Genomic DNA, 14,716 nt, shown 5'->3' with positions numbered 1-14,716 from the left:
ATTATTAAAAAGACAAAAAAATAACAAGTGTTGGAGAGGATGTGGAGAAAAGGGAACCCTCATACACTGCTGATGGGCATGCAAACTGGTGCAGCCTCTATGGAAAACAGTATGGAGACCCCTCAAAAAATTAAAAATAGAATTACTATATGATCCAGCTATTTCACTTCTAGGTATTTATCCAAAGAACATGAAAACACTAATTTGAAAAGATACATGCACCCTTATGTTCATTGCAGCATTATTCACAATAGCCAAGACTTGGAAACAACCTAAGCGCCCATCGATGGACAAATGGATAAAGAAGATATGTTATGTATATACACTGGAATACTATTCAGCCATAGAAAAGATGAAATCTTGCCATTTGCAACAACATGGATGGACTGAGGGTATTGTTCTACCAAAATAAGTCAGATGGAGAAAGCCAAATACTGTACGATTTCACTCATATGTGGAAGATAAACAAACACATAGATACAGAGAACAGACTGGTGGTTACCAGAAGGAGGCGAGGGGAGGGCGAAAGGGGTAAAGGAGGACATTCATATGGTGTTGCATAGAAACTAGACTTTTGGTGGTGAACAGGATGTAGTGTATACAGAAGTCGAAATATAATGATGTACACCTGAAATTTATGTAATATTATAAACCAATGTTACCTCAATAAAAAAGAAATTTTAAAAAAACTGAATATACAACGAGCTTTTAACAGTGGTTTTCTGTAGGTAAAACGATTATGAATAGGACTGTATGTGAGTATAAAGGGCTATTTAGGGGTGTGGTGGGCCTCACTGGTTCTTTGCTCACCGGTATTACATCATTTTTATAATAAGCATGTATTGATTTTATGATAAAGTTATTTTAAATTTAAAAATACGTTGTCCATATGATTCATTTGTTATATTGTTACTTTTCCAAATAGGTGTGTGCTATCTCCCCAGCTAGACTGTAAGTATCTTTTACAGTCTTCACAATACTTGGCAGTGCCCTATGTGTAGTAGCTAATCATGAAAACTTGTTCATGAAAACCTAAAGCTTGGCTCTGTGGCCCTTTATAACTAAGTATATACTTTCCACTTTGCAACATTTATTCTTTGTTTCACAAACATTACTAAACAACTATTATATGAACAGTACCATGCTGGGCACTAGGGATTCAGAAATGAGTAAGACAGACTATCCTGCAAGTGTTCATAATATCACGTGGGGATGTAGAGAGGGGTATGTGTGTGTGTAGGAATATCTAGGGCTGTGAATAAGTGTGTATGTAGGAGTACGTAGAGCTGTATGTGTGTGTAAGGCAAGTAGGGGTGTGAGAGGGGTGCGGGTAGGCAGGAATGTATATACATGAGGGTAGAAGTATGTACGTATGCGTTTAAATGGGGGTAGGGTTGTGTAGGGGTAAGGGGTATATAGAGGTGTGTGTTGGGGAGTATACAGGGCTATGACATATTGGATTTCATTCTCACATTTCTGAAACATGTACAAAACAAGAAAGAGAAGGAAGTTAATGATTTATCAAGTGAGCTGTTTTTCCCAAGAGACCTTTTTCTAGCCTCAGTGAAACCAAGAGCCCCACCCCCAGCTCTGCGCCACGACCCAGCAGAGACCCACCCACAGACTGGTGCCTGCAGCAGCTTGCCCATAGAGCCCACCCCACCTGCGGGATGAGGGGTGGGGGAGGGTACAGTGGGAGAAGGGGTGGGGTGGGGGAGGGCCCCACTCACCTTTCGCACTGTGTTCCTGTGTATCCAGGTTTGCAGGAACACTTCACGTTTTTTCCAGTCACAACACAGCCCGTGGCAAAACTTGAAGAAAGACAGAAAAAAGCCCCAGTAAAAACATAAATCGAAAGGCTTTATGCTCGTTATTTTTTTTGCCACAAAGAACTGACTTGCATTAAAGGAAAACGGAGGCCAAAGATCTGGCTACTTTTTGTGTGAAGAAAATTTTGCCCATCAAGACTTGTAGAGATAATGATGAATTATTTCAGCTGACATTGGGCAAATTTTGGTGAAGACTGAAGGTATTTATTTTGTTTTATTTTTGGCTTGGAGAAAAACATTCCTTCCCTTAAGTCAGAGCAAAGTAACTCACTTTGGAAGAGATGATTACAACAGCATTTTTCCAGGAATAACAAGGAAGGAATAAAACAAGTCCAGGCAGAAAAAAAGAACAGAGAGTTCTGATTCTTTAAAAAAAATTTTCTCCTTGTTTATTCTAACTCTTTTATATTGGGCACATTGCCTTCTGGGAAGATAAGGTGGTGAAGGGGCCAGGCCCTCGGAGCCCCAGAAGGGACTAAGTCACAGAGCATGTCTGACGCCTAGGTATTTCTGTAGACACAGTCAGTGGTGATTTTTTCAAAACAAGTTGTGGAATTTTGATTCCTTTTCTTTTAGTTCTAAACTGGTGTATATTTGAGAAGCTTTAAAAAAATTTTTTTTATTATACGAAGAGATCATGAAAAAGCCCTATTGCCTTGTGAAATGTCAACGTCCATCGATTGAACATTACACTGACATAAATCTGAGGGAAAATAACTCCATTTATCATTTGCTGGTAAGAGAATTCTTATTTGGAAAGCTTCTCTTGGCCTATTAGATGGATACTGAGTTACACCTCTAAAGGGACCGTTAGATATTTGTCAGCAGTATTAATGTTGCTGGAAGGAGAGTTAGATTAAAACTGGGTTTTACTGATAAATCTGAGGAACTGTGTGTTACTTCAACTGCATAGAAGCTGGAAGCTGACCTTGATAACGATAATACGTTTTGCAACCAAAGATGAAAAGCTTTTCCCAAGCACCCAGAGGAAATTTCACTGCTTTCTACTCTCCTCAGCTTCTGCTGGAACAAGTCTGGGCTGGTGTCAAGTGATAGATCTCTTTACAAATAAAGCCACAGGACTGGGCAGGTTTAAGGAATATCAAATACACAGATAGCAAAGCAGGGTGAACATTTCAAATGTGCATCTCCAGAAAAGCCAAATTTGGACTGGTGACTTCTGGTAATTTTAAGACTTGGCCAATTTCTCTGATACTCGGCTAATATCAATCAGCCTTGTGGTCCACACTTGTTCCAGAGCCTGTGCACTACTGATACTTTATCAGTATCTTCCTGATTTCCAAACCAACTCCTGCTTCACTTAGTTACTTGTTATATTTTGCTTGGATCTACAGTGAACATGTCATGATGAGCAAGAACATGACAAGGTGCCAAGCCCAAAAAGAACATGGATTACCATGAAAAGAAAATGGCAGCTTTCTACCTACATAATCCATCGGCCATACTGAGTCTGAATGACAACTCAGATCACATCAGTCTGTGGCTCAGAACTGTCCCGTGGTTTCCATCACATTGAGGATAAAGTCCAAGTGCCTTACTATGGCGTGCAATGTCCTATGGGATCTGAACTCTGGCTGCCCCACCAACCTCATCCCCTGGCCCTCTGTCCCACACCACACTCCAGCCAGTCTTGCCTTCTTACTGTCCAAGAACACATCACCATGGGGGCTATCTCTCCTGTTTTTTCTTTACCTCAGACTCTCATCACTAAGATATTGCCATGGCTTACTCCACTTCGTCAGTCATTGGTCCCTGCCCAACTACTTCAGAAAGCCCTCCTACCACCCTCTCTAGAGAATCTACTCACTCAATATCAATTGCATAACCCTTTTATCAATCACATAACCCATCTCTATCTGAAATTATACGTCTTATTTATCTGTGCATGTCTTTTTTTTTTTTTTATAATTTTATTTATTTATTTTTCCCCCCAAAGCCCCAGTAGAAAGTTGTACGTCATAGCTGCACATCCTTCTAGTTGCTGTATGTGGGACGTGGCCTCAGCATGGCCGGAGAAGCGGTGCGTCGGTGCGTGCCCGGGATCTGAACCCGGGCCGCCAGCAGCGGAGCACGCGAACTTAACCGCTAAGCCACGGGGACGGGCCTATCTGTGCATGTCTTTATTGAGTGTGACAACTCCCCCCACCTACATTCTCCAGGTCAAGCCTCATGACATCAGAGTCTTCACCAGTTTTCTTTACTGCAGTTTCTCCAGCATCTAGAGAAGACCAACTCCTAGCCCTGTAATGGTTGCTCAATAAATAACTGTTTAGTCACTGAATGAACAGAAAGAGGAAAAGGAAAAACCCAGAAGCGTACAACTTGGAAAGATTGCTTTTTTTGTTTTTCATTTTTTGGTTATTCTCTTTTTTTAATATAACTGCTTTATTAAGCTAAAGCTCACATACCATACAATTCACCCATTTAAAGTGTACAATTCAATGGCTTTTAGTATATTCACAGAGTTGTACAACCATTACCACGATCAATTTTAGAACATTTTCATTACCCCAAAAAGAAATCCCATACCCTTCAGCAGTCACTTCCCATTTTCCTCCCACTGCCCACCCCATACCTGGGCAACCCCCAAACTACTTTCTGTCTCTATAGCTTATTTTCAAGCTTCCACAGTACCTGTTCGAATGAGGACACGGGCAGACGCTACAGGATCCCTGGATGGCGTTCCCATAGTGACCCTCCTTGCAGCGCTCGCAGTGGTCCCCAGCGGTGTTATGCTGGCAGTTCTTGGGACAGATGAACAGTACAATTAATAGCAGCCAATTACATTTATTATTATTAAGACCATTATCATCTTAATTATCCACACAATTATTAACTGAAGTCCTCTGACTCCGTATGGTGATATCAGTTCCACTAGCGGTATGGTTTTCCCATCTATCCAATCCTTGTTGGTGCTAGAAAAGAGGTGTAAGTGCCCCTCCATCAGCTATTCTGTGCTTACCATCAGAAGGCATGATGAGATGGAGAGAGTCCAGCTGGGTTCAAAGCCCACTCTAACCTTTTGTAGCTGCAGAATCTTGGGCAAGTTTCTTCACCTCTCTGAGCCACGGTGTTTTTTATAAACCAATTTTATTGATGTATGATTTATACACAATTCTAATTTTCTTAAAATCTACAGTTAGAATAATACCTACTTTCCAAGGTTGCTGGGAGGACTTTAAAAAGTATAATAGGGCCTCGGCAAATGTAGACCCCTACCCTCTTCCCTTTAGAATTGCTTCTATGAAAATTAACTTGATTTTACTTCATAATTCACTCAACAATGATATACTGAAGAGCAATAAAATTGGAATAAGTTTTTAACACATGGCATTTGTTAAAAAAATAAAAAGTTGCATCGTATCTGAAGAAAGTACTCAATTCCAATGTTTTGAAGAAGCAAGGCATTAATTTTATCTAAGCTTTGTGTTTGTGTAAAAACAATTATTTTCACGTCAAAGTCAATGTCTAATGAAAGTTGTTCTTCAAAAAGTGCTGAGATGATACAACTTTGCAACTGAGCAGGCTATTGCGACAAAGTAAGTGGATTGTGTTGAATTTGTTTATTTTGTGGAATTTTTAGCCCAGTATAACCTGTCTTGGCTTTTCTCTAGTAATAAAGATCTAAATGCACAAAAAGAGCCAGGAAAACTCCCCTTACTGTGGGCATTTGATAATTCAGAGATACTTTGCGTTAATTATACAGCCTGGAAGAAGTATAATTTTAAAAATTTGCTTATATATGTTACCTCTGTATGCAGAGGTAGTGCTGGAGTAGGAAACTTTAATGGATGTGAGTTTTTAAATAACATCTGAAGCCAGGTGGGGAAAAACAATACACGTGTATGTCATAAGTGGGTGTGGCAGTGCTCAGATGGGAAAGACAGTCCCTCAGTCATCAGTGTCATCAGTTTGTTCAGTTTAAACAGATCCATCCTTCACCAACCTTTGAATAACTGAGAATTACACAGCCATTAAGATGTTAAAATATCTTTTCATATTTTTTCCAGATGTAAAATCATGCTATAAACACAAGGGCTTAATTAGGTATTTCAGAAAACTAGGTGGGTCTTTACAGTAGGATGCTGTTCACACGTTAACATTTGATCACCACCAGAAAGTTCAGCCCTGCCCCGAATCCTTCCTTCCTTCCCCAAATGTCACCGCGGTGTGGGCTTCTCCTGCAGGTCTGGACAAACCCACACTCCAGGCTGTAGGATCCACAGAGGGTCTCGGGGTGTCAGGTGAGGGTGCTGGCGGCTTCCTTCACCTTCACTTTGCTCTGATGCTTTGAGTCTCTCAGAAAACATTAGTTCTTTTGAACTAATTATTTACTCTTCCACTTTAGTTTCCTTTCTTCTTTAACTCCAAAGGACAATTTTAAAGAAGAACATGCCTAATAGATATATTTTAGTCCTTTGTCTACTTAGCCCTGAGCTGAAAACATCGGAGAAACAGGAACGTGGAGAAACAAGAATTGAGATGAGGCCATCTGGATCCTACTAAAAACACTCTGAATGCTGGTCCTCCACAGGAGTGAGGAGAGAGGATTGTGGAAAAGGGTGGTCAGAACCTGTGTTGCTTGACAAAATCCCATAGGAATGTCTGAAATATCCCTCACCCTCAGTTGAGAGCATCTACCCTAGAAGCTCAGTCCTGCAAATTTGAGGCATCTGCCTATCAAGTTTCCCTCTTTTATTGTGAATACATGAATGAGTGAATGAATGAATCCACATCCACTCCCACAGCACGTGCCCTCCTAGCTCCATTTGACACCAAACATCTGTTGGGCATTTACTAAATGCTCAACTATGCTAGGTATTAGGGATGCAAAGATGGACTAGCACCCTGACTGGGGGGTAGATAGAACATACCATATATGTGAATAGACATAGTCAATATAATGTGGAAAATATGACAAAGGTACATCAGCATCCCTTAAGACCAAGAGGAGCTTCAGGGAAGGGCTTCTGGAAGTGATGACGCCTCCTGCATGGAGGATAGAAGGAGAGGAATTAGCTGGGTGGAGACGCGAGGGAAGGGCATTCTAGGCACAGGGAACCATTTTACAGGAGCAGAGCAGTGTGTGTCGGCAGCGTGAAGCCGTTGGTATTCTGGAGGGTGAACTGCAAGAGGGGGTGGATGCCGCTGGAGAGGCAGCAGCCCAGATCAAGAGGGCCAAGGCTGCACCAAGGAGGGTGGACACCTGGCCGTGAGCCTCAAGGGAGCCCCGAGTCAGCTGTGAGTTTCAGATAAATCATTCTGGGAGCAAGTAGGAAGATGGACTCAAGTGGCAGGGAATAAAATGAAGGAAAACCAAAGAAAGAGGATGAGAAGAGAAAGGGGAAGGGCCATGGGAACAGAGAGGAAGATGAGGGGTGACTGAGACAGTAGAAGGCAAGAGGATGGGGGGAAAGGAGGGAATACACAGAGAAAGTGGGCAGGGGCCTGGGCGGAGAGAAGGGAGCCGTCATTCCAGGTCCCTCTGGCCCACAGCACCCACAGAACACATCACCCGCTACTCCTGCCTCTCAACTGGACACACACTGCTTTACTGGCAAGGAGCTGGGCTGCTTTCTTTTCAAACTTCAAAGTTTATTCTTGAAATGACATGGAGATTTGCACATGTGTGAAGCTCCCAGATTTCAGAAATTGACTTTGGACCTTGCGAGGTGGAGGCAAATTTGCAGAGGAATCAGCCCGTTTGATAGTGAAAGGTACTAGGTTTCCTCATTACTGTTCTTGGAGAATGAGGGCTGCATCCTTGGCTCCCACACAACGGCCACATTTGAGAGCAGTGCTGGCACTCAGCGCCCGCCATCGAGCAGTTAAGTGAGTGCAGACATGGGCTCCATGCCAATGTGCGTGTGTATGTGCACGCGTGAGCGCACGTGCACACATGCACATTCCCCACTAGACAGCAAGCCTCATAAGCGTAGCGATTATGTCGGATGGTTTTAACCCCAGCACTTGGCTGTCCCTCCCACAATAGCAAATGCTCAGTAAGAGTTTCCTGAATGTATCATTTCTAGAGGCCACACGGCCATTAGGGACAAGTGAAGACAGAGCTACAAAGAAAGGAAATGGAAAAGAAAATCATCTTGTTTGATGAAAACATGAATTATGACTCACTATGACCCTTTCACTGGGTCAATGGACTGCAGAGAAAACCCACTTTGTTCTTAAGCAGCTTTTATGAAGTGGACTCGACATCTAGCAATGGCTCAGTGACAAGATAAATATTTATTTTTCATTTAAGCATCTACCTGTGTTACACATAACAGACAGTATCAAACATAGAGTACTGTATAAGAATACTTAGGAGTTGAAAAACAATATTTCCCAATGTCTTTTATTCTTTTTGAACTTAGGCTAAAATTCTACAGAATATTCTTTCAGGTTCTTGACAACAATTTCCTGTCCTGGCCTGTGCCATCTTGCAGAGGAAGCAGTTCCCTGAACTGGCTTAATACAGTGTAGGAACTCAAATAGTTGAAAGACACTCTGGTTGTATTACACAATGCAAAGGGAATCCGTGCCAGAAGAACGTATTTCCTAACAGCACAACATAAGTGGGGCTTTGTGTACCTGGCGGGTACTGATGCTTTCTGTTTTCCTTGGAACTGTCCATTCTCCTTCTAACTGGGGAGGCCCTGGCTACCAGGGAGAGGATCTCTGATGAAAGGGAGGAAGGCAGCAGAATAAAAAACATTCTGCTTCGGGATGCAAAAGGAAAATTTCCTGAGAATCTAATTTGCTGTGGGAGAATTTTCTAAAATATTCTAAAAGATTGTTTTCTAGTGGATAAGCCATAGACAGCAAGGACTCCCCTCAGCTGTCTTCCCACATAGACCCACTTTGTCTTGGCAGCTGTAGAGGGTTTGTGTTTGAGTGTGAGCCTTAAGTCCTTCTTAGCATTTGCTTCTCCTTGACTACTTTTTTGGGCTACTGCTCATCTGACAGCAACAAGGCTCCCCTCCTGCAACCTCCTGCCACCCCAACAAAATTGGGGCCCAAAGTAGTGGCTCTGATTTGTTATATTTCAGCAAGAGTGAAGTCCCAGGATCCACCCATTATCATTTAACGAAGCAGAGATTTAGAAGCTAATGTGTAATTTAATTGTTCACATAGGTGTCCTCCTCTGAGGGCACATGTTAAAATGGAGGAAAAAGTGGAGTGTAAAATAATTCATCCTGATAACGCAGGAGCCTCCTACATTTACTTGGCAACCTCTATTTAGGGTTTGGTAGCAGATGTGACATTTGATGTCCCAGAGCCTAGCAGGGGAGAACAGGGAGACCTAGATTGCCTGCTGGTAGCATTAGAGCATCAGTTTACTCACAATACATATTCCCGAGCCATCCTGGCATCGATTTGAATGTCCGTTGCAATTGCAGGGAACACACCGTCCGGTATACAAGCCTTTGTTATCCCGATAGTATCCAGGGCTACAACCCTATTTTTCAAATAAAAGGTTTAGTCAGTACAAAGAAAGAAAATGAATACCCAAAGCATGGGACAATTCTGACTGCCAAGCATTTACTTTTTTTATCTTCTTTCCTTTAGTTGGTGTGTGGATTTCTACTTTTAAACATTAGCCAGGTCCACTTCCTTTTTTTGGTCAGGTTCTATGTTGTTTCCACGCCATAGTGAGAACGTGTGTTTGTGCCTGAGTGGGAGACACGTGGTGGGAAAAGCAGAGTAAGGGGAAGTGTAGAGGGTCGAGTGTGGAAGTCGGCTCCTCTCCCCCTCACGCCAGTTGTTTAGAAGGCAAGTCGAGGGGCGGAATGGTGAAGGAACAAAGAGGATCAGGACCTCGGTCCTTACAGGGGAGGACCTCTAAGCAAATCCCTTTAAGCTCTCCTTGGGTAGGCACTCCTTCTCCAAGCCCGGGTTTGGGCTGGTGGAGGAGGCAGTGTGGGAGGAGGGGGGGATAAGGAGTCCTCATTGGGATCTACACAATATGGCAGAACTGGTGGAATCATTTCACTGCCACTCCTCAGTCTATGGGCAACAGGGAGCCCAGGGGAGAGGCACGGCTAGCGTTCTCATACAGAACTTTGCAGAAATGTTTGGTTCTGACTGAATACACAAAGACCCAGCTTCAGGGAATTTCCCCAGTGTGGTCTTCTCCTCTTGTTCAATATTGCTTTCATTATTTCTATCTTCAATATATTGTCTCTTTCCAGTGTAACACAAGTTATTACTTTTCATATGGATGAAGAGAATGATTGTTTTCTTTGGATGAACTGATATTTTTTAAAAAAGGATTCTAGTTAAGAATGCCCCCAGTAAAAAAAACCCAATTATTCTTTCATTAGTCATTAAAAATTATTTAGATTTCTGTCTAAAGAGAATTATAGACACTTTATTGTGGCAGAGCAAATCAGTGCACTGGCTAAAATCAGATGTTGTCTCTAGTTTCTTTCCCTGGTTTCCTCTATACCTTATCTTTAAAGCATCAGGGAAAAATAATATTTCAAGATAAAAGACCATCTTTTATCTAATCCTCTAAACAACACATACGTCTGTAAGACTCTGAAACTACAGTCAAGGGACATCTTGAACTGAACCACTCATTCTCATTCATCCGTGGCCATAAAGACCTCTACTTGGTCAAGAGGGGAGAGAAAGAAGCCTCATGTGCTTCCCAGAGTGGAATATTCCAGTTGCTGCTAGAAGTTGCTTCCAAAATCACCAATGACTACAAATCACACACAACAACAAAACTATAATTTCCAATATATTTTCCCCTTCAGCTATTAGAAACCATGTTTAGGCAAAAGAACACATTGCAAAAATTAGATTACTTTATGTGTTATATGAATAGGCTTGTCTAAAAGAGAATCAAAGTATGAAAGGAATGTTCTTTAGCTGAAAGCACGACAGAGAGGTGTTTGAATGAAATTCAGCCAATGATGGTGTAATCACATCTACAAACAAATAATCTCTACTAATAAGTGGCAAGGACCTTATAATTAGCACCATATATCATGTTACATGCTTATAAAATAATCATATTTGGTAAAGAACAAATTATCCAAATAAATATATCTGGTTCATTTATGACAACGTGCCTGATAGAAGCCTTAATTAAACAAGCTTTGGGGGGAGGATAGTCTATCCTGATTAAAGTTAAACCACTCATCTTAATGTGCTTTTGATTAGAAACAGAAAAATGTACTCTGCAAGGGTTATGTATCATGTGACTCTCAGAACAGATGTCAGTTACTGAACTATAATCATTTTATCACCTCTATAAAACACAGAAACTCCACATTTTACATAAAATTCAGTTCAAGTACTCAGATTGTATTGAAGATTTACTCTAAATGAAAATGAATGTATCGTAACATTATTTCAGTAAACGGGTTTTGCAACTAATCATTTTTTTTAAGTGATAATTTTTCAGGATAACTTTTCCAATTAACTTTTGTAGTACAAATGATAAAATTATGTTCCTATCAGGTTTCCAAGGGTTATTTCAGCAGCCATAGGATCTATTTCTCTGAGTATACATATAACATCCAGGGAGTTTAAAGACAGAGAGAGCAGAATTTATGAGTGTTTAATGCCTGGCAAATTGAAGCACGTCTGTCAGGTATTATACAAACTTGATCTCATCACTTTTCTTAAACACCGATTTCACTGATTCCCATAATTTACTTTACGGGTAATTTTTCTTCCAAGCAGAATTTGGAAGCCTATAGGCATTGGACTCTTTTGTCCTGAGGCTTGGCTTACTCTTAGAAGGGCACAAAGTTTCATAGCATATTAACATCTCACAAGTTTTCAAACTCTAAGCTGTCTCAGCATTCCCAGGTGGGCTGATGTTTATGGGTTTGTGGTTAACAGCTCAGAAGAGCAATCTGTCAGGCACTGTAATAAACCCTGCCAGTCAATAGGAAGGGGAGGCCATAGGCCCCTCCCCTAGCCCACCCATTACTCTTTCATCGCTCTCACTTAAAATGTCACAAAGCTGGGAACCCTTCCCCATCCCAAACCAAAATTTAAAAGGGACATTACCTGGCTGGGTTTAAACTCCACATAACTTGCTTGCAGATGGCTTTGACCAGGAGGCTGATGAAACACTACCCTTTGCTGCTGTGAACTGTATCCCAGACACTGCCCCAGGGCTGCCCCAAAGATCCAAAGCCATCCTGCGCTCCGGGCTGACCACCTCACTGCCGGGGGCATCCTGGTCCCCGGGCGTCCTGCTGGCTGCGCAGAAACCTCTGCCTCTTCCTCTTATACCTGCCCTTCCTGCTTAGTGCCCAGGCCTGCCTGACTCAGGTAAGGCAGGCTGTCTGCGGCAGGAGGCCCCACCTGTAAACTTCACCCATGAGTCAGCCTGTGAGAGAGCACACATAACAGTCCCACAGGGAAGCGCACCGCTGCTCTGTAATTCCTGCAAGGTGGGGCAGGCATTACCTTCTACCCACCTCACCCCGCAGACGGCCCTAACCGATTAGAGCAGCTGTAAATCACAGGCTGAGTCAAGCGCAAAGAACACGCCCTGGGCAGGAGGGTGGTAATCCAGAGGTTCCACTCTTTCCCCTGGGCTATGTATTTTAATCGGGCTGGAAAAGAGATGGAGGGGAGGGAGAAGAAAAATGTCAGCCCCTGTGGACTAAATGTTATAAGACAGGGGTCCCCGGAAAACCACGGCAGGTAATATATTTGCAGGTTAAAAAAGTAGAAACTCTTAAGTGCAGAGCACCTTGGGGTTTTCTGCTCTCAAGGGATCAGGAGATACAATAAAGGGCGCCGCCTTAGCAGATGTCGGGTGTACAGAATACACAGAATGACAATGTTTCCTATTTCTAATAATTGTACTAACCATTGTGCTTTCTTCCCTCTCTTTAGGAAGAGAACATATTTACAGCTTGAGATACTAAATAGTTTCGTTTCATGGCACTTTTTAATCATCTACAGATAAATCAGGTGGATGGGGCCTCCAATGAGGACCTGCTATGAGCTAGAAAATTGGACCGGGATTTCCCCTTGAAGAATCAGGATATTCTTCGGACTATAACTCTTTTGGGGGATGGGTGGTTGAAGGGAGGCCCTGGATTAGAGAAAGGCATAAGAACCCTGCGTCAGCTACTGGGAAGGCAGCAGCTCAGATACTGGGATGCCTAACGGCGGTCCCTTTCCTACTTCCCGGAGAGTCCTGATTTCTACAGCCCCCAGGATCTGTGCAGCCCCTGTGGTTTTCCTATGGATTTTGTGACGTCTTTTTCATATTTAATCCCTGAAAGTGGTCCATGTAAGAGAGAAGCTAGAGCCCAGCAGAAACTCATGCACTGGGCAGAATGCCCCGGAATGTCCAGTGGTGCTGGAGAGCAGCCAGGACAGCCAGCCACAGGAGTCCCCTGGGGGAATTTTATGTTACAGAATTCCCTACCTGACATGAGTCACCAGTGTATTCAGGGGGGCAGATACACATCTCTACATTATGCGCTCTGCGTCCACTTCCTGTGTCAGAGGCTTCCTCCAGCCCCACCCCGCTCAGAGTGAGCCGCTGCGTCTCGGTGAAGTAGAGGCCTCGGAGGTGCACGCCTTCCAGTCTAGACAGCACCGTCATCAGCTCTTCCCGAGACACCTGGGCACCGCTGCTGGCATGTCTGAAGTTTCCCTACACGTGAAAACAGAGAGGCAAGGTCTCCCTTCGGCCAGCTCACTTCTGGGGGTTTCAAAGAGGCAAACACTCAGAATGAATTAAAAAAGACATTTAAAATGCACAAGGGAAAATAAAATAAAATAAGATAGGTAAGTAGAAGATAGTAGATTTACATTCAGAAGTCAGATGTCCTGGGTTATTCCCCAAAAGGGAGAGTACCACAAGAAAGGGGAAAAAATGAAGGCAGGAAATAAGGAACAATAAAATGAAATAAAATGTCCCAGTGTTATGCTTATTTTAAATTGCACTTTTGTTTGTGCAAGCACAAAGTGAGTGAGAAAGGTAGAGGAGAGAGGCATATGGAAATTGAGTCATGCAGCTCAGACCATTCATTAAATGTATACAACTGTGACAGAAAGTACAATCTTTTCTTGCACACACACATTCATATTATTTTATTTTATTTTATTTATTTATTTATTTATTTTTTGTGAGGAGGTCAGCCCTGTGCTAACATCTGCCAATCCTCCTCTTTTTTTTTTTGCTGAGGAAGACGGCCCTGGGCTAACATCTGTGCCCATCTTTCTCCACTTTATATGGGACGCTGCCACAGCATGGCTTGCCAAGCAGTGCATCGGTGCGCGCCCGGGATCTGAACCAGCAAACCCCGGGCCGCCGCAGCGGAGCGCGCGCACTTAACCGCTTGCGCCACTGGGCCGGCCCCTTATTTTATTTTTATGATGGTAAAAAGCACATAACATAAAATGTACCATCTTAACCATTTGTTTTTTGTTTTTTTTTTTTTTGGTGAGGAAGATTGTCCCTGAGCTAAGATCTGTGCCAAACTTCCTCTACTTTGTATGTGGGATGACGCCACAGCATGGCTTGATGAGTGGTGTGTAGGTCTGTGCCCGGGATCCGAACCCACAACCCCGGGCTGCCAAAGCAGAGTGTATGAACTTAAGCACTATGCCATGGGGCTGGCCCCTTTACCATTTTCAAGTGTACAGTACAATGGTGATAACCCTATGCACATTGTTGTGCAACAGATCTCTAGAACTTGATCATCTTGCAAAACTGATACTCTGAACCTATTAAGCAATAACTCCCATTTATTCCTCCTCCAAACCCTTGGCAACAATCTACATTCTGTTTCTATGAATTTGAGTACTTTAAATACCTCACATAAGTGGAATCATGTAGTATTTGTCTTCTAGTGACTTCCTTATTTCACTTAGTACAA

At 42.7% G+C, this 14,716-nt stretch overlaps 1 protein-coding gene across 3 annotated transcripts in view; it reads right to left on the bottom strand.

Annotated features, from left to right (window-relative positions):
- Positions 1 to 14,716, bottom strand: part of LAMA3 (laminin subunit alpha 3) — a 248,035-nt gene that overhangs the window by 63,070 nt on the left and 170,249 nt on the right. The window contains exons 38-42 of one of the 3 annotated variants that reach the window (XM_087439074.1): positions 13,258 to 13,488; positions 11,877 to 11,930; positions 9,193 to 9,306; positions 4,485 to 4,594; positions 1,731 to 1,811 (exon numbers count right to left, since the gene is read on the bottom strand). In XM_087439074.1, the coding sequence (XP_087295200.1) occupies positions 1,731 to 1,811; positions 4,485 to 4,594; positions 9,193 to 9,306; positions 11,877 to 11,930; positions 13,258 to 13,488 (590 nt within the window). The other 2 variants (XM_087439073.1, XM_004421001.3) reach the window with 2 other exon arrangements.

The sequence above is a fragment of the Ceratotherium simum genome, chromosome 14 (genome assembly GCF_057802395.1).
Source record: "Ceratotherium simum simum isolate JZ-2026a chromosome 14, ASM5780239v1, whole genome shotgun sequence".
In the NCBI taxonomy this organism is placed as follows: domain Eukaryota; kingdom Metazoa; phylum Chordata; class Mammalia; order Perissodactyla; family Rhinocerotidae; genus Ceratotherium; species Ceratotherium simum.
This window is presented reverse-complemented; position numbering and strand designations above follow the sequence as displayed.